Source organism: Myotis myotis, unplaced genomic scaffold, assembly GCF_014108235.1.
Source record: "Myotis myotis isolate mMyoMyo1 unplaced genomic scaffold, mMyoMyo1.p scaffold_m19_p_1, whole genome shotgun sequence".
NCBI classification, from domain to species: Eukaryota; Metazoa; Chordata; class Mammalia; order Chiroptera; family Vespertilionidae; genus Myotis; species Myotis myotis.
In genome coordinates, this window is record NW_023416313.1 from 63,700,640 (window position 1) to 63,725,862 (window position 25,223).

Consider the following 25,223-nt stretch of genomic DNA (forward strand, 5'->3'; position numbering starts at 1 on the left):
TGTTGCTTTATAACTCATATCATTTCATGTAAAAATATAATGAACGAAAGATAGAAGAACTTAATTTGTCAAATGCTAGATCATTAAAAATGTTTGTTGATGATAGGTCACAAGGACTTTCTACATATTGCATGGAAAGTTTTCAAGGAATTGAGTGGCATGGCTAAAAAACAAACAAACAAATAAGGTAGGGCTTACCTTCAAGATTAGATTGCTATAAGTTTGTTATTTTATAGAAGCCTTATTCATATAAAAGAATAGATGAAAGTGGAAAGGGTTTCCTCATTTATATAGTTGACATGAAGTTCAGCAACTCTTAATTTTAAAAAGTAAATATATTTCCATCATAGATATTCTAATTTTTTAATGCATTCAACATAGAAAACATATTTACTTAGGGATTTTATAAATATTTTTAAAGGCATACCAATTAATGCCATGGACAAGTGTGAATAAGATAATGACATCTATAACAAACACATTTAATTGATGGTCTCTGTGCTATGTGCTATGTTAGGCACTGGAGACACAAAGATAAATAAAACATGGTTCTTCCCCTTAAATATCTCTTAGCTCAATGGGAAACACAGGCATTAAACTAGATAATTATAGCATAGTGCAGAAAGTGTAATGCTAGAGGCATGAATGGAACACTGAGAAAGCCCTAGAGATTAAAAAAAAAAAAAAAAAAAAGGTTAAACTTTCCAAAGAAGGAAATATGTATGGAGATTACAGAATAATAAGTGGTAAACATCTGGGTAAAATGGGGTTGGCAGAAAGCAAAGAATGTTTACTGACAGCCAAAAATAATGTAAGCAAAAGCAGAAAGGTGAAAAATAGCATAAGAGGTCTTTGTAGCATTCCAACGAAGAAGTGATGAAGTGATGAAACTGTGTCCTAAAGTACTAATAATATGAATGGAGTGAAAAAGTATGATATTAAAGACATAAAGGAGGTAGGATTAATAGAATTTAGTGACTAAGGTAAAGGAAGATTCAAGGATAATTTATAAGTGTATAGTATGTAATTGTAAACTCACAATAAGTGCATGATGTATAACTCATCATAAAGGAGATTGCTAAGAAAGATCTAGAAAGGAAAGGGATAAAATCAGTTTAGAGTAGAATGAATTGGATGTGCCAGGGGAAGATTCACAAATATCTAGGACTCTAAAGCTCAACAAAAGGCCCAATAAGAAACATACATTTGGGAGTCATCAGCCTAGGAATGTGGTTGATAGCATGAATGCACATGAGATTATTGAAAAGAAAACATACAGTGAGATTATTAGGCTGATTTTAAAATGAAGCCAAAGAAATACACGATTTAAGAATTGACAGAAAAAAAGTTTGTGAAGAAAAAACAATTGAGAATAAATAGTCAAAGAATAGCTGAACATGGGAGAAAAGGTCAGTTAGGATAAAAGAGTTTCAAAAACAAAGTTATGACTAGCAATGTCCAAAGTATCTGCCATAAGAACTTTCAAATGTCCACTGAGTTGGCTCTTTGGAAGTTTTGGGTGACTTAAGCCTGAACTGCTTTGGTAGCACAGTGGGGAAAGAATGCAGATTGCAAAAGGTTTTGGAAAAACTCGGAGTCGCATGCTGTAACAGAACATGTATATATTACTCTTACAGAAAGTTTGGATGGGAAAGAGAAGAGAGAAAGAGATAATAGTTGAAGGGGCTATTGATATTGGTAGAGTTTTTGTTATTTTTTTATTTTTCAATTAAGAGAAACCTGAGTATAATTATAAACTGAGGAAAGAAAATAAAGGAAAATTTAATATAAGAAAAGGAAGTTAATATGTGAGAGATAAAGATCCCAGAGAAAATAGAATAAAATCTTAGATTGAGAATTTATTTTGTTGGGATAAATATGTTTCTTTAATCCTGGAAAAATAAAACAAAACATTGTGAGAATGTGTCTGGTAATCCTTAAATCTAGAAGCAAGAGGTTGGAGGGTTGGAGGGTTGAAGGAGATCATATCTCATTGCTTCAAATTTCTTGAAAAAATAGGATATGAAGTCTGTTGACATTAAAGGGGACAATCTCCTGTACTATGTAATAATGTACAGGAGATTGGGAGAGTTAAATAGTGAAGGCAGTGATGGTGATGTTAAATCAAAATAGATAAAAGGACGGATCAGTGGTGCTGAGGATTAAGCTGAAGTTTATTTAACACTGCCACTTTTCATTGCTACTAGTCTGCACCATAGTGTCACTTTCTTCAGCTGAAAATAAATGTCCAGTGTAAGAGGATGGAAGATTAAAACATACATATCAGGGTTGAGTAAAGGTGGATAAACTTGGCAAGGAAACAGAGATGGAAGAAAAGCTAAAATGTTTAAGGAAGCATGGTCATGACTGGGGAGACAGACCTGGAAAAAATGTTAGAAAAATTAATTAGAATGTAAATATAAGGTTGAAAGCAGGTGAAGTAAAAGTGAAGATATGAAAGATCTAGTAAGAGAGCAAGGATTAACCAGAGACTGAAATATAGATGTTGACTTTGTGGGTCCTAACAGAACATTTGAAGAGACAAAAGGAATTGGAGTTTAAAAGGGAGAGAGGCATATTCATAGGAAGGAGGGCTATTCTGTAATGGTGGATACATGATATAATGCATTTGTCAAAACTCACTGAAATATTGAAACCTAATATAAACAATTAACTTTAGTTAGTAATACTGTCTACATTGATTCCATTGTAACAAATGTACCACACTAATGCGAGATGTTAATAACAGGGAAGAGTAGGGTGGAGTGGAAGGGTATGGCATGCCAGGGAAGGGGGAGGGGAGCAGTATATAGGCACTTCCTGTACTTAATGTTCAATTTTTCTGTAAATCAGAACTACTTTAAAAAGATAAAGTCTATTTTTAAAAAATGGCCCACAATGATTTGTTGTAAGAGACATCTTCATTGAGACTGACATTTATTAGGAGGTTGGTAGGTTTGGGGGTGAAGAGGAATATTTAGCCAAGTCTCTAAGTTTTTAATGCATGAGAAGAAAATATTGTGAAGTCTATCTAGTGGAGGTGATAAGACAAGTACCTCTCAGAAGATATGCATGTAATTAATAAAATACACGGGAAGTCACATGCATAGAGTCTCATTAATAGAGAGCAGAAATCCAGTATTTGAGAAAACAAATATACTTCATAGTCTCTAGTAAATCATGAAAGTGATAGAAGTAAATTTTCACTCCATGGAAACTCAAAATAAGGATAACCCCACCCCCCAGGGCATCCTGAAGCTCTTGATCTTTTCCTGTGCCTTCTGTGTTCATCCTCATTTCCACTCTATGATCCTACATATGAATAATAGGTTATTGCTATAGAAGGTCATGGTATTTAGCTGGCTGAGTTCATGTCTACACCATCGTAGCTAATGTTATCAATAGAGCCTTTACTGATTCTCCAGTGTCCTTTAATTCATTAGATATTGATTTTTTATTTTCATCTCTACAATGGCTATTCCAAACATTTCACATACTTTTTAAGTTTCCATTTATAGTCCCACTCTCCATCCTCGATACCCTTCTCATCTTTAGTTGTTAAGGCTTATACTTTACTGCAAATACTATGAGAATCTAGTGTGAGTTCCTTGTTTTCTTACTCTTCAACCTCAAAATCCTTCCATGTATTCTCTTATCCTTAAAGGCAATGCAAAGACTTTGGATTAGAACAGAACATTAACTGTAGATACCGTTAACACATTTACTAGCCACATGAGCCTATGAGAGTTTTTAACCTTTTTGAATAGCTTTATCCACATCTGTAGAATTATTGTTGTGATTACCAAGAAAATGAATTCAGTAATTTGTTTCAGGGAAGGCAAATAGCCCTCTTCTTAACAGCAGACTCTGATAGATTGGTAAAATTTTCCTTAGGTTATATATTTTAAAAATGTAATGAGTTCATATATATTTGAAGGAAGACTGACAGGATCTGTTGACAGATTAGATGGGGAAGAGCAAGGAGAAACAGGATTTGCTTATAGATTAGATGAGGAAGAGCAAAGCCAATGACATCTTCTCGCTGAAGGTTTTGTATCTTATCTTTTCAGCCACAGAAGCAGAAAAAGACTTCCTTTGTTCCTATTTTCCCCAGCTCTACTCCCTATATTACTTGTAGCCATGGACATCTTTCACTTGGATTGTAGCTATAGATTTCCAGTTATTCTCCCTTTGTCCACTCTTGACTGCCTTCAGTACATTTTAACACAGCAGTCAGATGATTTAGTCACTCTTTTGCTGAAAGCCATTTGATAACCTTCCCATCCAACTTGGAGTAAAAACCATCCTTAAGCCGAAACCGGTTTGGCTCAGTGGATAGAGCATCGGCCTGCGGACTGAAAGGTCCCAGGTTCGATTCCAGTCAAGGGCATGTACCTGGGTTGCGGGCATATCCCCAGTGGGAGATGTGCAGGAGGCAGCTGATCGGTGTTTCTCTCTCATCGATGTTTCTAACTCTCTATTCCTCTCCCTTCCTCTCTGTAAAAAATCAATAAAATATATTTAAAAAAAAAAATCCTTAAAATTATTTGCATACTCTGCCCTACTAATTCTCATGTGACCTCCTCTGTTTCTCCCTCACTCCTGTGCTCCAAGCCCACAGTCCTTCTCCCTCTCCCACCACTTGCTGAAACTTGGCCTTTTAAACTTCTTGAACCATCTTCCTAGAATGTTCTTCCCCAGATATCTTTCCCTCCACCTCATATTTCCCCCAGTCTCTGCTGAAAAGTTATTATTAGAGAGGCCTTCCATGGCCAACCTAGTCAAGCAATGTCCGCCCTCTGCACTACCTATCTCCCCTTATCCTGGTTTATTGTTCTTTGTAACAAATATCACCATCTTGCTATGCACTTACTTGTTCATCTTTCCCTGCTAAAATGTAAGCTTAATTGGGGAAAAGAGTTTATACATTTGATGTACCACTGAAACTTTAGTATTTAGAAAATATTTTTACATCAAAGAATGAAAGCAGTCAAGTGATCTTTTATGATATACATTAGATAATAACATTCCTGTTATTAAAATTTTTCAATGGTATCTCATTGTTCTTTAATAAAATCAATCAACCTACTAAGTTTAGCCTTATCTAAAAGAAATTTCCATCTTTATTGCAAGGCTAAATTTTGGGCTCTTGCTCTTATAATTTTAAGTTTTTTAATCCACATAGCTCACTATATTCAGTCACTCCCACTTCACTACAATTGAATGGAGAGTGGGATCATTTACTAGCATAAGAACTAAAGAAGGAATAATTGGGTAGAAAGTAGAGAGTCCTGAGGCAAAACTAATATTTTGGAAATGAGTAATGATAGTAATTAACATTTTCAAATAGCTGAGTGCTATTACAAAGCTTTAAGTACTGACTCCGTAAATCCTCACAAATATACTCAAAAATACTTATAAATATATATAATTATATCCCCATTATGGATATAATAAAACCCAGGGACAGAAGACTAAGTAACTTGCTCAAGGTCACATAGCTAATAAATAGAAGAACTCAAATATGAGTTCAATTTGTTTAACATCAAAGCCCATTCTCTTTACTATGGATACACCTTCCTGGAGCTATCCAAACGGAAAATGAACTAAGTAACTTGATATGAGTCTGGAGTTCAGGTAAGTAACCTGGGTGGTTACATGAGATTATTAAAAAGAAAATATACAGTGAGATTATTGGGCTGATTTTTGGATGAAGCCAAAGAAATACACCATTTAAGAATTGACAGAAGAAAAGTAAATGAAGAAAAAACAATTGAGAATAAATAATAAGTCAAAGAATAGCTGAAGATGGGAGAAGAGGTCAGTTAGGATAATTAGCAATGAAACTAATTAGCCTAGAATGAAATTGAAGTGCCACTCTATCTTTCTTTACTTTGTTTCTCTTATATCTCAATCTTCCCCATTTTTGTTCCCTTCTCAGTGCTTAAAAACAAGCTCAAGTTATTCTCTATCTTAAAAATAATCTTCCCATACTTTCCAAGCTAAATTAATTAGATGTCTTTGGTTTCAAATGATGGTCCAATTGAAATGAACAGATACTTTAATGGCTTATCACTATCCAGGGATGAGATCCAGGCTCATCTCTTCAGGCCGACATATCTGCTCTCCTCATCTCAGCTCTGCTTTTCATTGTGTTGTCCCAGTTCTCAGGCAGGCCCTCCTTTTGTGTCAGCAAAGTGATTTTCAGCAAGTCCAGACTTAGATTTCCTTCTCTTACCATTCTATTATCAACATAGATTCTCACTCTTTTTTTTTTTCTAATGCTTACTCAAGCATATGTTTTCTATTGATTTTGAGAGAGAGAGAAAGAGAAGAAAACATCAATGCCAGAGAGAAACATTGATCCCCAACCAGGGATCAAGCTCCCAAACTAGGTATATGCCCTGACTGGGAATCAACCCAAAACCTTTTGGTTCATGTGACCATGCTCCAACCAACTGAGCCACCCAGCCAGGGCCATAGATTCTCTTTATCAACAGTTCCAACAAAGAACCTCAGTTTTATACAGTTTCAGCCCTGAGGTAGCTGGGAGGGCAGTGTTTTCAGCACCAGGGCTGCACCCTGTGGCCACCTTGAGCACTTAGGGTAGCAGTAGCTCAGTGTAAACACTTGAAGCAGCATGGGGCAATGCTGATCCCCCAAGGAAGTTGGGATGCTGTTATTAGAAGGTGCCGGGGTCCAACCCCAGCAGGTCCAGGGGTTCCCAAAGGCGTAGACGGAGTCGGCGAAGAAGGAAGGACACGGAGACAGTGTTCAGTTGATCAGCAGCCTAGCCAGGATCTCCAGCCAGGATCTCCAGCCAAGTTCTGGTCTGGATCTCCAGAGAGGTTCTGCTGTTTATTGTTTTGTTACATCCGTATTTATACCAGTTGATTTTAATCCTGTCAATTTCTATTACAAAGGTTAGGGCGTTTCTTATCTCCATTCCAGGGAGTAAAGATTATGTAGCTTAAGCATGATTGTTTGTAGTTAAAGTGATTAACTACCCGCCTGGCACTTAGTTAAGGAGTTTCATCCCCTCCCTAACTTCAGGGAAAAATCCCTACCTGGGGAAACAACCTTTCTTGGAGAGGTGACCTTGGTTAAAACACACAGCGCTAAGGGGAGCAAACATATTAAGAACAGTATGCTATATACGCCAGGTCCCTTGAAACATATGCTGTGCAGATGTTTCTTTCCTGCAGCGACTGTGTCAAGCAGCAAGGATGGACCAGCTTCCGGCAAGAAGGGAAAATAAGGGACAGGCAAAAAAAGGTACCTTTCAGAAGCTCAAAAATAATGGTTTACGTTACCTGGATACCAACAGTGGTTACATGGATGCAAATATTTAAATCATTAGCAAATAAAACAGTGTAATAATTAAACAAGTCATAAAGAGGTTATAAAATCCATAAAAAAATACTAAGACCCCAGAAGGTAATACTATAAATATATAAATTTAGAATTTTAAAAGAGGAAACTGATAGACAACATAAATCTAAAAGGAAATCTATTGTAGTGGAATAGGGCAATTAATAAGGGTAAAAAAATAAGGTATATATGTAAAATATAAATGGTTAGTGATTTTATAAAGGAAAAGCTATAGCTCTGGGTCAATAGCTTGGAACTATTTTATATGCTGTGTTTTATATTAAAAATATAATATCAATTAGAGTCTCATATTTTAGTCAGCAATAATCTTGATAGCACTGGCAATTAACACAGATATCTGAGGAAATTAAAAAACATGGTTTGAAAGTGACCAAATAATAATTATTAGCACTTATATAAAGCTAACTATTGCTGATAAAGTCAACATACTGTGCATTTATTAGCTCTCAGTATACACAACATCCCTATGAGATAGATATTGCAGAAATGAAACAGAGAGAGATAATGGAACTTGCTCATGGTCACTTAGCCAAGTTGTAGTGCGTTCATGATTCAAACTCAGTCAGTTTGAATCCATAGTCCAAGTGCTAAATTCCCTTAGGAGTTTACATAGGGGAACAGAGTTCCAGTATAAGTTTGGTTTGAAAATCATTTTAATAAACCAAGTTATATGACAGTGATAAAAATATTACTCAGAAACCATTCAGCATAGGTTTTTAAGACCTGCACAGTCAAAGAAGGTTCAGATGGAGTTTGGATGGATATGAGTAGAAGACAAAAATAAGATTATATAGAGAAGGATTTGGGGAGTGATTAAATGTATTTGCATCTCTAAACTTCTCAAAATATCTCAATTCTTTCTTAAAAACCTGTCACTTCTCTCTTGTCTAAGAAAAACTGAAACACCTTAGAAAGGCATGCATTATTTTCTGCAGTCTATGTCTCACTTCCCACTTACATTTTGTCACACTCCATATAGATCACATTCAACTTCAATCTGCCTCATTTGTCCTTACTCACTTCATCTTCCTAAATTTTCAACCTTAGTTAAACTCCTGCTTTGCTCCATAAGGCTTTCAAACCATATCCATCTCCTGGTAATCTTGTGTTCTAAAAGCAACTATTTCACTTTTTTTCAAACTAGGTTTTTGAAATATGAGGTTGTAGGTGTAGGTGTAGTTGTAGTTATATGTATAGGTGTAGGTATAGGTGTAGGTATAGCTATAGGTGTAGGTATATAGATATAGAGGCCTTTTTTGCATAGTCCTCTTTTGGAAACCAGAAGGCTGAAGTTTTTTTTTTTACTTTGTGTACCAAGCAGAATGCCCTATATTCATCCATTTATCCCCACACATTTTTGAATGCATGCAACATTCTGGGCGATGTGCCTAGCATCATAAATTCGAAGGAGTGGAAGACATTGTTCTTGCCTTCAAAGATCTCATAGTGTACAGGGAAGACAAATGTGTAAATAAATAATTAAAACGCAGTGCTATAAATGCCATAGGGTAATACATACAGGGTGCCATGGCAACCCAGGGGCGGAGGGGCAGCCTTTGCCTGAAGAGTTGAAAAGATTTCACAGAAGGGGAGAAATTTGAGCTAGGTCTTGAAGATGAGTGGGAGTGGGAGAGGCAACAATAGGGATAATTATAAAAGCATGTTTGCCATGCTAAAGAGTTTGGACTTGATCATTTAGACTGTGAAAATTATAAAAGATTTAAAGGTTTTTACATAAGAAAAACTGAGATTTAATTTAGCTTTAAGAAAGATAGCCGAGGTAGGGCCAAGGATGCATTGGAGCAAAGAAGGAAAAAGACAAATGGCTTTTCAACAGTCTAGAGAGGAACAAAGGAGTGCCTAAACCAAAACAGTGATGATCGGAGATTAACAAAAAGGATGATTTTGAGGAAACAATATTCTAAGATATAATTACTGGAACTTGAAACTTGGAGGAGGAGATAATGGGGTTGTTGAGGCTCAGTGAGAAATGTATCAGAGGAAAATGAGCAGATGGACAGTCAAGGATAGAAATAGGGGCTACAGAAAGAGAGCAGATTGGAAAAGGGCAACATTGAGATGCAGAGTTTGGCTGTAGACATTTTGCTTTTGTGGTACCGAAAGAGCATCCTAATGGAATTTTCTAGGAGCAATTAGTAAATGTGCACGTGAAACCATGTGAATGTTGTTTATGGCTAAGAAACAAAAAAACAAAAGCAGTTTAGGAAATACAGGTATTCCTCTCTATTACAAAAACTAAATTGGGAATGTTGGATTGACATGAATATCATGCACAAAATGGTTATGTAAGGCCCTACATTATTGGACTTGAGCCTGGATAAGGGGGATAGGCATAGTTATTTTAGCTACTAGGAGAGACAGAAAAGGCTAGAGGGAGGAGAGAGCCCCCTTGGGAAGAAGGGTTTAGGGCAGTGATCGGCAAACTGCGGCTCGCGAGCCACATGCGGCTCTTTGTCCCCTTGAGTGTGGCTCTTCCACAAAATACCACGTGCGGGTGCGCATGTACAGTGCAATTGAAACTTCGTGGCCCATGCACAGAAGTTGGTATTTTGTGGAAGAGCCACACTCAAGGGGCCAAAGAGCCGCATGTGGCTCACGAGCCGCAGTTTGCCGACCACTGGAGGGGATCCCATCTGCAATGGAAAGGGACATGCTAGGGGCAATTGGGGAGGCATGGGGCATTAAGATAGGCCCATGGAGTTGGGCCTGTCTGGGCCACCAGAACAAGTTTTATGAGGCACAATATTTATCCCTATTCTCATCTCCATTTCCTAAGAAGTTAAGTTTGTAATAACCCCATTACTCTGAAGGAGGCAGAGCTAATTAGTCAGGACAAAGACCAGATGCTGTCTCTTGAGCAAACCACCCACTGAGTTCAGGAGAAGGCAGAATATGAGGAGCTTGTGGATGAAGAGAGTCCTCACTGGGGTGCCTGAAGACTACCAGATAGCCCCATGGTTACAAAAACAAAATCGTTACATATTTTGATTGTATTTTTTCCATTATTGCAAACCAGTCTTGGAAATATCTATATCCACCAGTAAAACTCACTCACCAAAGAACCCCTCTCCCCACATACACTTGCCCCCTGATATATGCTCACAAGCCTTATGAAATAAACACATAGCATTGCAAAGGGAGTCAGGATCAAAATGTGTGAAGAGAAAAGAGGCCATTATGGACCATTTAAATTGGACAATGACTAAGATTTTAATTCTTAAATTAGACTAAACAAGCATTAATGGACTGATTGAGTTTCCCAGAGTATGCCAGCTATAATCAGGCAAAAGTTAAAAAAGTGAACGTGGTCATAGGAATGTATGCTTGTATGTCTGAATGATGAGTGTTCAAAAAGAATCCACTTGATATAAATATCGGATGGGCTGGAGTATAGATGTGGGAAACCACACAACTGTGTATATAAGTAGAAGAGAAAGAAAAAAAATTACCCAAAACACTTGTTGTTTATAAGGAAAGATTTAACACTGATGGAGAAGGAGATCTGTGAAAGGAAATAAATTATGTAGATGCAAATTACTTACTGAATGGTTGTAGGAGCAATTTTCTAAATTTGCAGGTGATATTTAATTGGCAGACATTGCAAACAGTAAGGAGCAATTCAATCAGATAAAGAACTTGAATCGTTAAGCACTTGGTCTAATAGATGGCAAGCACAGATAAGTAGTGCATAATAAGTCTTGAATCAAAGCTAAAGAACGGAGAGTATTTGCCAATGGGTATGATGCATCTAGGAATGGCTCAGGTTTAAAGAGAACTTACAGAAAAAGACAAATAAAAAGTCAGTAAAATGTGTAGAATTTAAAAAAAAATGTGGTGGGTTATAGGATATAAATTAATAGACTACTGAATTAGTCAAAGCCAAGGTGATATAAAGACTGGTGCTAAGATGAAAAAAATCTCATAACTCAGGCTACATAAATCCTGCGATCCAATATAAGCTATTGAAATGCCATCTATTACCTGGAATTTCATCTATCTATGGCCATGGTTTGGGGGCAAAAATAATGAGAAAGATAACTTCCAGGTATAAAAAGGAGTGCAGATTTGGGTGAGGATATTCTAAGTAACTTTTAAAAAGCACTTGAACTATGAAATTCTTTATGTACCTATGGATATAATCTTAGGCATTGTGTTTAGATTATATGGCCATATTTATTTAGGATGCTCATTTCATAAAAGAATAGTCTATGTTAGTCTAGAAATTGTAAACAGAGAAATATGCTACAAGTGAAAGAGGATATTAAAAAATGTATCATGGTTGACTGACTAATTAAGAAGTGGTAGAGTCAGCAATTAGGTGCACACTATCTGCTAAATGAGTGAGATTTTGTGAGGCTGAGCTTGAAGGTTTTCCTGAAAGTAGTGACTTTGAAGTCACTGAACTTGGAATCCAGGTTTTGTAAAACACAAGCTCTCAGGGGAAAATATGGGAAATGGGAGGATATTGAAATGGTCTGTATTGTGTGAATGGTAAAGCAAAGTCTGAAAACTTCAGAAATTACTTTAGCAGATAAACAAGGTCTTTTTGTGCTGGGGAATTATTTCTATTGTAATAAATGCTAAATTACTAGCCTCTAGTTGAATCAAGAGATTGGTGTCATTAGATAAAATGAAGTAAGGAGCAAGATTTGGAGAATTTATTAGGTAAATCCATCACATAAAACTTTGTAAGTTTGATCATCTCTGAGTTGAGAAACCAAGTGAATCACTTTGTTAGAGAATGTGTTCCGAGAGAAGGCTCTAAATTCTCTAAAATAACAGCCACTTTTAACATCTGGTTTAGTACTTCAGGATCACCTTCATTTCTTTAGTTGTGTACAGTTGGGGGATCCTTCTGTAATGCAATAATTATAGAATGAACCCTATTAGTTAGCTTTCCTGGACATCTTGGTGCTTTGCTATGAATTTTTCCCATTCTGTTGAAATTACATTGCTAGCTTTCCAAGACTAGAATACAAGCCAGCCTGAACTCCCCTCTCTTTAGCTAATAGATGAGATTTCGTTTCCCCCTACTAGGTTAAGAACACCTAGATCCTGGTTGGGAGATTTAATTGTATGCTGTGTTTTATGATGAAATGTTTATAGAATGTAAATTAAAATGGTAATTGCTGTTTGACCCCAGAAAGCTATGCAGTGCAATGATATGGCTGTCCCTATACTGAAGGCATTCTCAGTAGCCCTTACTTTTGAACAGGTTGTTGTAGGAAAGAAGGTTGTTCTAACAAGTCTATATTCTTTTGGGGAAGTTTTATGTATTGGATCATTTTATGTTTTTCTGCTATGTGAACTAAGTAATAAACATTAGCATTTTTATAGGAAGAAATTGGGCAGCAGAAGTAATTTATCAAGGTCACAGAAGCTGGCAGGTCATTTTGACTCCAGGTTCTTCTAAATCTATTTTTATTTGATCATCCTCTCTTCAGCTCATTACTTCTGTGTGGGATCACCCTGAGTTTTGGCAGTTGGGGTTCTAGACAAGCCCACAAATTCATGCCCCATAGTGTAGTTGGGATACTGTGCTTGTGCAATGAAAGAGGGCATACATTCACAAAATGTAAAAATAAAAAAATGTATTCCTAAAAAAAGAAAATAAAAAGTGTACCATGATCTAGGAAAGTTGTTGATGTAATAGAGAATGCAGCCCCCCTTTCCTTGTATTTTTGCAAGGTTAAGTACCTGAACTGCTCAACACAAAGTTAACTTTAATATTAAAAAGAAATAGCAACATCCTTTATTACATATCAAAACCATATTTGGAATCTTAAACATTCACTAGTACTTAGCAGTGATGTACCAACTCCATTAGAAGAATTTGATTTAAAATCACATACAATCAGAATGCAATATCAGAATAATATCAGAATGAATATTTAGAAGGAGAGCCATACCTTGAAAGGTAACATGGGTTTACTCTTGCTTGCCATTTGGATGCTCCAGATTTCAATTATTTTAAGTCTTCATGATTCTGAGTTTTTCTCTGTAACTTGATTATGTTATAGTGACATACTTTGAAATAAATAAAGACTTCCCTGATTAAAACAAGCAAACAACAGGCACCTAACAAGGCTGAAGGGTATCAAAGGAGGGGGGTGACTGCAGAAGTTCCCAACCAAAGTCATCTGAATGTGTCTCTTCAGTTGTATTTCACTTATTGCTTCATAGATTCACTAGGAGCACAGCCAGTCTAGATTCACTTCTCATAGAGACAAACTGTTTCTGGAAGCCAGTTCTCTCTCATTTACAGAGAGCTTATATTCCCCCCTGCAGAGCTATAAAAACATCTGTAATCGCAATCTTAAGTGAATTCTTAAATGATGGGAAATTTTTTTCTGTAATGAAAATAAAAATTCACTCAGTTCTCCTCATTATCCTTGGTTAGCATTTTATTGAAATGTGGATTTGCAGTTTGGGTGTTTCAGGCAGAGATTGCTTCTATATGCTCTGTGCACAGGCAGCCTTAAGATGACTTCTCAGAAAGTTGAAAAAGTCTCTAATGACTAAAAAACTCTTTCTCATGGTCCTTTTCTTTGAAGAAGTTATTTCCTCTCAGGAACTGCAGAAATGATGTTATTTTCAAATCCCTTTTAATGCTGCAGGATAATGCCGGAACTAGTTCAGTTTATAAATAACTTGTAGCTTGCTTCCTACTTGGCATTCAGTAAGAATGTATTGGGGCCTAATGTGTGGCTGGCATTGTGGGGCTACACAAAATATAGAACACAGAGTTCTTGTTCTCCAAGAGCTAGATAGTGAGATGGGAGGTGGGGGGGTGGAGGGAGAGGAGAGAGAGAGAGAGAGAGAGAGAGAGAGAGAGAGAGAGAGAGAACTCACAACCAAAATTTTCTTCCAGTCTCAAGGATCAGTTATTATCTATAAGCTGGTCACTTTTCAAACTTGCTTCTACAGCTCAGATCTCTCACCTGAACTGCAGACGTATTTCTAACTATACTCAGCATTTCCTGGTAGATGTCTAATGGGTACCTTAAACACAACATGTTCAGAATGGAATTTTGATTTCACCACCACCCCACTACCTGCTCTACCCACAGCCTTCCCTGCCACATTTTATGGCCTCTCCATGAACATTTGTCCACAAACTTTGAGTTATATCTGAAACTATAAAGGATATTTAAAGGAATGATTCATAGATTAAAAAATCATATCAGTTAAAATAAAAGAATGAAAATAAATATATTTAATTTCATCTCCAAAAGCTAAAAAAAATTACAGATTTTAACAGGAGATAAGAATAAAAGTAATAAGGTAACAGAAAAAATAGTAAATGAAATTCTTGTTCTTAGAAAATATCAACAAAAGAGACAAGTCCACAAAAGAGACCAGCGATGATGAACCTTTTGATCTCGGCGTGTCAGCATTTTGAAAAACCCTAACTTAACTCTGGTGCTGTGTCACATATAGCAATTTGTTGATATTTGAAACCATAGTAAAACAAAGATTTATATTTTTGATATTTATTTTATATATTTAAATGCCTTTTAACAAAGAAAAATCAACCAAAAAAATGAGTTCCCGTGTCACCTCTGACATGCGTGTCATAGGTTCACCATCACTGGACTAGACCAATTTCCACCAAAAAAAGTTATCAAGGAACTCCTCCACATAAAAGGTCTAGACCCAGCATGTTTCACAGGAAACCTCACCCAGTCCTTTAGAGAATAGAACTTTCAATCTATTCTATAGCATGCAAGACATGATCCTGGATTCACTAGTTAAAGTCCAGGATGGAGGAGTCATTTCAAATCAGGAAAAAAAAAAATATGGATTCTTCTAGAACAATTTTGAGGTAGTTGGCTAATTATTTTGGGGGTAAAATTTTAGCTATCTGACTTTAGGCAAAGTTGCTTAATCTGTGTCTCAATTTTCTTATCTATCAAATGGAGATAATATTTGTATTGCACAGGGTATTTGTGAAGATTAATTAAATTAATCATTGAAAAGTAGGGAATAGTAAGCACAGTCTAAATTTTAAATAGTAGTGGTAATAGTCATAGTAATAAAATATCCTTAGTACTCAACTTTGATTGGATTGCTTGTTGTCATACTATGCACTAAGCTATAATCAAATTAATACCATCCTTTCAATGAGCTCACAAATACATTAAATAGAGGTTTAAAAGTAAACATCTGAGAACATTAAGGGAATTAAATACTGGTTGTTTTATTAGGATTTGAATGACTTCTTTATAACTTTTTATCCTTTCAAATTTTTCAGGATTTTTTAAATGTGATCTTTATTTCTGAATGAAAGTTATTTTAACAACAATTTAATTGATTATACCTGATATTGTGCTATGTGTTTGTAGTTAAAAATAAAATATTAACTTATAACAGTGACATATTAAAACAAATCTATGTTTTTTTCAAATAAATATATCAAAATTGACTGAGAAAATTAATACTTTGCAATTAAACAATTTGGTCATTTTTCTTACCCTCAGTACTTTATAGTTTGATTTCTACTATAATTAATAATAACTGATATGCTGTATTTACCTGGAAAGTTCTGTTGGCCTTTAAAATCTTTAGATTTTTAAAAAATAAAGTATTAAGAACAAAACACTTGTATTCTTGCTCTAACCGGTTTGGCTCAGTGGATAGAGCGTCGGCCTGCAGACTGAAGGATCCCGGGTTCGATTCCGGTCAAAGGCATGTACCTTGGTTGCGGGCAACATCCCCAGTAGGGGGTGTGCAGGAGGCAGCTGATCAATGTTTCTCTCTCTCTCATCGGTGTTTCTGACTCTCTATCCCTCTCCCTTCCGCTCTGTAAAAAAATCAATAAAATATATTTAAAAAAAAACATTTGTATTCTTATATTAGCAAAAATAGGACAATTATATAATAAGGTCTCAGTAAAGTGTTTTTAGCATAAGTAGTGTGAATGATATGGGGACAGATTTTAAGAGAATTGAAGCTTATGATAAGCTCTCTTAATAAGTTAAAATTTCTAGGTCCAAATGAATGATATCCTTGGGAAATGAATGTCTTTCCTGGGGTGATATATGAGTTACTATAAATAATATGTACAAAACATGAAAAAGGGAGATGTTACAGAGATTGGCATATTCAGAATTAGAAAAATAAATTTATTCTGACAAATCACTGAGTTTCATCAGAGTGGATTATTAATCAGACATCTTGTAGGTGGTAAAAAAAAAAAATTAACAGTTCATTTTCTTTTTTGATAGCATTAACTATTCATGAGACAATGAATATCTGATCACACATGTATTTTGAGTTCAATAATGCCTTTTACAAAGCACTTACATGGAGAAACCCGGCTGGATGATAGTGCAGTAAAGAATACTCATAGGTGATTTTAAAAATATCTAGAGTGTTAACTAATGAACTATCACCAAAGTGGGTAGAACTTTAACCTTTAGAGGCAAGTTGCAATGCTTTGGACTTTCTCATTTACTTTTCATCAATATTTTACCAGTAACGTGAATTACAGGCCTGTTCTGTAATTTACAAATAACTCAAAGCTAGTAGAAAAAGTTGATATAATGGATGATAGGTAAAGGTTCAAAAATATTTCAGACAGATAGGAATGATACAAAGAACCAAAAAATTAAATTGTTGAGGGACTATTATAAAATCCAACATTTGCTTCAAATCAGTTGCATAAGATTCATGAGAATCTCTAGATTTTTAGTGTTTCATTTAAAAATATTTAAAAATGTATTTGACCCTAAGCTCTGTATAAAAATATGTTATAATTTACCTAATAAAAATGATTCAAACTCCAATGACATTAGAAAAAAACACTTATATTGTCCATATCAGTTGAGGAAACATTGATGAATTATACTATTTCCATAGGGGAATGGCTAGTATTTTGAGGAACATGGAAATCATATCTTGGAAAGAGTGATTGAATAAGAAATTACTTTCAGGTTTAAAATAATATTTCCTAAAGAGGAATAAGATAGTGTTCTTCAAGTATTTGAAAGATTGTCATCAGGCAGATCTATTTAGATTATACTGTGATTTATAGATGATAAAACTAAGACACTTAATAGATGATATAGGTCAGCACATACCAATTTAGTATCAAATAAATGTTTTATAATAATTAGAATGCTTCAAATATAAGTTATTCATATTGTAAAGAGGCCATTGGATTAGTTTTAATAGCAAATAAAATAATGTTGGTAGAATATATAACAAGGCATTAGGTATATAGTAAGCATTAAATAAATGCATAACTTCAGTATAATTGATATAATGTTCTTAGCATTATGTTCAAGCATAAATTAGATGATTATTTATTCAATATGATCATTTATTTCAGATTAAATTTAAATAAAATGTTTTTCAACTTAAGCTTAAGCTTCTAAGATTCAATGATCATATGGCCAATTAGTCATCCCCATTGTATTATCTCCTCTTCTTGACTTGAAAGAATGCAAATCTTGTCTTCTTTAAAAAAAGTTATAACTATTTTAATTAAAATAGTTTGAAAAAATTACTTATATTCCAGTCTTAATGCTAGTTCTTATCAAAATGTAAACCATCATTTTTACATAAAACATTTGAAATAAAATATTTTATAATATATTGACCCTACTATAGTAAGCTCTTAATTACCTTAACTAATTTCAAATAACATAAATATAAATATATTGAGAAACCTAGAAACTTATTTTAATTATTGCAGTAATTATTCATCAAGATATAAATGTCTTATTACTCCTATAAAAGTTAGTAAATTTTTATTTTATCATCTTTTTTGTATTCTTTAAAAACTCCTATCTATTGGGAATGCTGAAAAAATAGAGAGATATAGAAAATAGGGAAATATAAGAATTAGATAATGAACATCTAGTAAATGTTAATGTTTATTCATTCATATCTGTAGCAAATATTGATTGATCATGAATCTATGCTGGACAAGTCTGGTAGATACCAGGAATATGTCATTAGAAAAAGCAAAATCATAATCCCTGCATTCATAGTTACATAGTAGAAGAGTCAGATATTATTCAAAGAATTATACAAATATGTTTAAAATTATAACTGTCATAACTGCTGGAGAAGTGATGGATATAGGCTTCTGATAATGTAAACAAGAATTATTATTTTTAAAAAAATAATTATTATTTTATCAAAGGGAGTCATGTATTGCTTCCCTGAGGAAGTAATAATTGAGCTGGATTAATTAATATGTATGAGTTTATTTGGAGATGTTTTAGGAGGGTCAATCCAGACAATGGAAACAGTACATACAGAGACCATGCATCCAGACAAAGTGTTGGGAAAAAAATGGTTCAGTATGAAAGTATTTGAAAGATTGTTATCAGACAGTCTATCTAAAGATGTCTAGATATCTTTAAAGATTTGTATCTTTTTCCTAAGAGCAATGCAAGTCTACTGAAAATCTTTCAACTGTGGCAGGTCAGATTTTCTCTACAGAAAGGTAGAGAAGAGGAAAGATAGATTTCATGTACACTGATAAGAAGCCTGGAAAGCAATGATGAGAGCTGTAAATAGTAGAGAAGTGAAAGGATATTAAGATTCCTAGGAAGTAAAATAAGTAATGAGGACACTATGAAGACTTAAGTAGAAAGATATTCATCGAGGCAGGAGACATTGGGAGAAGACTGGTTAGAGTTGAATATAATGAATATGATCTTGGCCATGTTAAATTTGAGATGTTTTGGAGACATTTAGCAGAAATGTCAAGTATGTGGTTGCACAAATCAGTCTTGACTCCAATACTCAACTTGAAATAAAATTTATAAATCTATATGTAAATGAGAACCTTGGAAGTTATGGACATGAATGGGATCACCTCGACAGAGAATCTTGAATGAGAAAAGAGTATAGGCCAAAAGACAGAGGATTGTCTACATGATCTTGAAAAAGAAACTGAGAAAGAGGCTTATATTATATCATGAAATCCAAGGCAAAGAATCTTTATGATGGAAGGAGCAATCATCACTCTCAAATGTTGTCAAGAAGCCTAAACAGATGAGCACTAAATTGTGTCCATTTGGTTCGGCAATGTAAAGATTAAGACAGGCTGTGTCCACTGAGTATAAGTACTCAACGATAGGGGTACAAAAGAATTTTCCCAGTGTGACTGAGAGCTGTGGAAATAGAGATAAATCTTTAAGTAAACTGACTATGAAAAAAAGAGAGAACAGATAATAATGAGAATCAGAGGTCATAGAGAGTAAAAGGAAAGGCTTTTCTCTTTTTGTTTTTATTCTAATGAACAAGAGTTCAATAATCTTTTCATAGGAAATCTATGAAAATGATGATGTTTATAGGATGATGTTGAATACATGAGGCAGGAATTTAAGTATCTTAAAGAGAGGGGATTGGCCTCAGACAGGAAGGAGGACAGCTCCTCTGTTGTAAACATAGGCTAAATAGAGACTGGGTGTGGGATATAGGCTGAGAGGTGAAAATAAGTGTGAATTTTAATCTACCTTCTATGTTTACTACATAATAGCAGTGGAGGTCATCCTCCAAGAGATAGGGTGGAAGTGAAAACATTAAAGGTTTCAAAAGAGTAGAGTTTTGAAAAGCCATTGTACGAAACTGGACAAGTGAATTGACATACATACATACATCTATAATAATAAAAACGTAATATGCAAATTGACTAAAAAGCCAAACAGAGGAACGACCATCCGGATGACCACGCTATGCCACCCACTGGCGCCAGGCCAGCCAATGCCGGTGTGATGTGATTGGTCGGGGGCCCGGCCATGGCCCCATGATCGCCCTGCAGAGGGAGGCCCAGTCCACTGGCTGGATAGGTGATCAATAGGGAGCTCCACAATCAGCCCAAAGAGGGAGGCTCAGGCCACCAATTGGCGAACTGCGGCAGATGGGTGGGGCCTACCTGTTTGGGGGAATTGATGGAGGGGCCCCATGATCAATCGCCCCAAAGAGGGAGGCCCAGACTACCCAGCCGGTGGCACTGTGGCGGGTAGCCTGGGCCTCCCTCTGTGGAGGTGATAGATTGCAGATCCCTGGCCAGGTGGGCAGGGCCTACCTCTTTGGGGCAATTGATTGTGGGGCTCCCAGACTGTAAGAGGGCGCAGGCCAGGCTGAGGGACCACCCACCCCCCCCCCCACCCCCAGTGCATGAATTTCGTCCACCCAGCCTCTAGAATGTAAATAAGAAAGATATTTAGCTAGCTAGATGATGATAGATGATGATGATAGATAGATAGATAGATAGATAGATAGATAGATAGATAGATAGATAGATAGATGATAGATAAATGTAGTAATGATTATCTCTGATCATTTTTGGTTGTTCGGATATAATCAAGAAGTTTTACAGCCATCTTTGGGGATGAGTGGTTCTTGGCTTTTTTTCTGCCTAAATACAACTTCTCTAATATAAGTAAGGACCATCACATACTTATATCAAACACAGTGGTCTGCTATCTCATTGTTTCTAAAGCAGGGGTCCTCAAACTTTTTAAACAGGGGGCCAGTTCACTGTCCCTCAGACTATTGGAGGGCCGGACTATAATTTAAAAAAAACAACTATGAACAAATTCAGCAACAGGCAGCGGCAGCAAAAACACCCAGTGGTCCGGATAAATGTTTTCGGCGGGCCCCATGTGGCCTGCAGGCCATAGTTTGAGGACCCCTGTTCTAAAGGATGGACTGAAGCACTTCCTTAGGATGGTATATATAAACCTCAGAAAGGGGGAAATGTGTGTGCATGTATATATATACTGTGTCCATGTAAATATATTTCTTGGAAAAGCCCATTATACAGACTGGGGGAAAAGTAGGTTTACTGTTATTCATATGGAAAAAATACAATAATTAATTAATAATTATACAAGGATAAACTCTGTGTTTCATGTACTAACAACTGTAAACCTCCTTTTCCCCCACGCTGTGTGATTCCGATATGCCCTCCACAGGGAGACTGGGAATTTCTTCTTGAGAACAAAATAAGTAAGTGTTGAGAGTGAACCAGGAAGGTCTCTGTAGAAATATGACAAACTATTATATTTAATAAATATTTTAGCACATGCAATACAATTAGCTACCTTTTAAAAAAATTAAAAACACATTATTCTATAGATATCATTCTTTTTCTCATGATATAAATTCACTTTGTGTTACTACAGGTCTCTACTTGAAAAGCAGTATATTACAATTCCTATTCATAATCATTTTGATCCAAAACATTTAATTATTTATCAGCAAACTATTAATCAACATTTAAAATAATCAACATGTTGTCAGTAAATATCTCCTTAGGTCGAATTTCCTGACTTTAATTGAGTCATAAAATGCTTGGGTCACAATACATCAATTAGTAAATTACTGATCCATAGCACTTTACTGTCCTGAAAAAGTAAATGTACCTTCTGAGAGCTTGATTGATTCCTGGAGAGTTATTTATTCAGCATTAAGATCACAGTAGTCATAGTGAACATAGTTATATTTATTTCATAAATAGATAAACTGAAGCTCGGAAAGTTAGAACTGGAGAGCTAAGGATCCAGGTTAGATTTTCAATCTGAAAAAGCCCAGTTCCTAATATCTAGCTATAAAAAATAAATACATGAGTTTGAAAGCAGTCATAAATATTTCTCTATAAGTCCATTTTCATATAGTAATTATTAAGTTTACTACTTCTCAGTTAATTCTAAACTCATGGTACTGAAATTAATATGGCTTTGTTGCATTGTAAATATTACACTTTCTAAAAACAACGTTTCAGACTTTCTTAAGTAAACAATTATACTTAAACAATTATACTACCTACAATATGGTCTTTTAGAAAATGAATGATTTCTTGAAGTATGGTAAAGTGTTATGAGCACAGGCTTTGGAATAAGAAAAACATAGCTTTAATATGACTTCTATACTTATTAAGTGCAGGAACAGAATATGTATGTATATATGTAAATACATTTTAAATATATTCTAACTAAATATTAAATTTTTGTGACTATGTCTTCAGAGATTAGATTTATCTGAGTTGGTTTAGCATTATACTAGACATGTTATTTTTCATTTGTTCTTGTCCCCAAAAGCAAAAACATCAGTTTCCATATTGTTTCATAAAACAATAAAAAAGAAAAATAATGAAAATGTTCAACAAATAATTTACTATTGTTTGCATTTGTCTGGAAGGAGTTTCCCACAGCTTTAATCACAGCTACAGATCATTACTTCAAAGACTTCATCTTTTATATATTTAAATATGTTTTTCATGTCATAGAATTTAAATTTGAAGTCATTTTTTAGTGTTCGCACTGCAATTCTGCTATGCACTTTAAACAAATAAAATAGCATATGCTATAATTTTGAGGGCTGTCACTCCATCTAGGGTGACACAAACTGAGTGAGATGAGAGGATATAACTCCAAGAAGAATTATTTTTTTTCTTAATTTTTAGTTGTTCATTAAAATGTTTCTGAGGTTTATTCAATAAGATCATGGTAGAGACCTCTGGTATATGACATACCTTAGTGCTATGTGAAAGCTCTAACAGACTAATATGTTTAGAGCTCAGTAATATAAATTTTGATACAGAGAAATCTAAACAAAGGGTAAAATGCTATGTTAAGTTTTTAAAATAAACTACCTAATAATACATGTTAGAGACATATTGAATATCTCAGGAACATTTTCTCAGAAAGAATCTTTTAGAAGAAGTTTTGCCTTTGTTACTGTGTTAATGAAGACTTTGATAAAATGACCCCAGGAAAAAAGACAATTTCCTTCAGGTATTATCTACATCTAAAATATTCTTCTTAGGCTGGTCCGAGTGCAGTGGTGTCTTACAACTAATTGATCACAGCCAGTTACAGATTTCTTTGTTCCTTCTCCACTCCCACTGCTTCACTTGACTAGCCTAAAAATAATAATAATAATAATAAATATTCTTCACTGATTTCACATGCTTATTTCACTAGTGATATGAACAAGGTAATTTGTCTGACTCTGGTGGGGCATAGTTTGCAGTAAGAAATTCAAAATTCACACACAACTCTCCTCTAAGAAGTCTCTGCAGTGTTTTTCAGTTTATATATAAAAAAAGATTTAAGATGTTGCCTGAGGCATCTAATTTTTTTTTCCTCAAGGCAAGCCAAAATGTCACAAATCAAATTGTTTTTCACACTCTTAATGAATTCTTCTCTCTTTCAATTTCTCAGAGAGCGGACATAGGGATTTCTGCTTTAACCATCACCCCAGATCGAGAGAATGTGGTGGACTTTACAACACGTTACATGGACTACTCAGTGGGAGTACTACTTCGAAGAGCTGAAAAGACAGTGGATATGTTTGCCTGTCTTGCACCATTCGATCTCTCTCTATGGGCTTGCATTGCTGGCACAGTCCTTCTTGTGGGGCTTCTGGTCTACCTTTTGAATTGGCTTAATCCCCCACGATTACAAATGGGATCAATGAGTTCTACTACTCTCTACAACTCCATGTGGTTTGTGTATGGATCCTTTGTACAGCAAGGTAAGGAGAAAAAATTACATTTTTATATGAAAAAGGAATGTGATGCTTCAATTGCCATGATTTCAGTTAAGATGTGTTGTATCTGTATCTGACATTGGTAAGTGTTCAAATGGTCTTCACAGTCATGCTTCGAACAGAGCATTTCCTTCTTTTTCCTAGTGGATCTCAAACACAGCAGGTTTTCAACAAAAAACTAGTTCATTATCTTTTGATGTTTAGTTCAATATCATCACCAAAGCCAAAAAAATAAATGTCAGAGGTAAGGTTCACAAGAAACTCAGAATCCTCCCTAAACTCTGACATTCTGAGAAATAGCCTTATTGGAATGAAACTACTTACTGGAGCACATACTAGTTAATTATTTACATCTGTAAGAGAGGCTGGGACATGTTCTTTGTTCAGAGACATTATTTCATGTATTGAAAAATATTCATTGGCAGTGAAAAGACTTTGATTAAGATTCTTATAGTAAATTTTATATTTTATCTTTAATATATAATATTTAACAATGGTTTAACTTACAATTTCACTATATTCTAAAAAATGGGCATTGTTTTATATTCAATATCCAAGCTGCCCTGCTCTTTAAACTAGTGAATTCCTTGTCTTTGATCACTTTAGAATTAGAATAGTATTTATTGAACTTCTTAATTGAGACTACTACCACCATGGAAAATGAAATAATAAAATACATAGGCAATTAATAGTTTCTTGCAAACTTGTCACATGTATTGAAGAGGAGAAATATGTATCACAGTGGAGACATATGATGCTTTTGCCTTAATGTTTACAACTCTCGATAGCATCTTACTTTTTATACGTACTTGCTATTGGATCTTCCACTAAATTTTATTCTTTCTATTCTCATTTAACTAATCACAAGGTTTGTCTAGACCAGCGGTTCTCAACCTGTGGGTTGTGACCCCTCTGGGGGTCGAACAACCTTTTCACAGGGGTTGCCTAAGACCATCGGAAAACACATATATAATTACATATTGTTTTTATGATTAATCACTATGCTTTAATTATGTTCAATTTGTAACAATGAAAATACATCCTGCATATCAGACATTTACATTATGATTCATAACAGTAGCAAAATTACAGTTATGAAGTAGCAACGAAAATAATTTTATGGTTGGGGGTCACCATAACATGAGGAACTGTATTAAAGGGTCGCGTCATGAGGAAGGCTGAGAACCACTCTACACTCTTCGCCGCCACTTTCTCACTTCTAATCTATTTTGAAAACCTTTGTAAGTATGCTTCTCCCTCTGCCTTTCCTCAAGGGCTCTGACTTAGGTTAC

At 35.1% G+C, this 25,223-nt stretch overlaps 1 protein-coding gene across 1 annotated transcript in view; it reads left to right on the forward strand.

The window, feature by feature from the left end:
• GRID2 (glutamate ionotropic receptor delta type subunit 2) overlaps window positions 1–25,223 on the forward strand; it is a 1,375,820-nt gene that overhangs the window by 1,025,463 nt on the left and 325,134 nt on the right. The window contains exon 11 of the mRNA XM_036339775.1: window positions 23,604–23,916. Coding sequence (XP_036195668.1) covers window positions 23,604–23,916 — 313 coding nt within the window. The remainder of the gene's footprint in view (window positions 1–23,603; window positions 23,917–25,223) is intronic.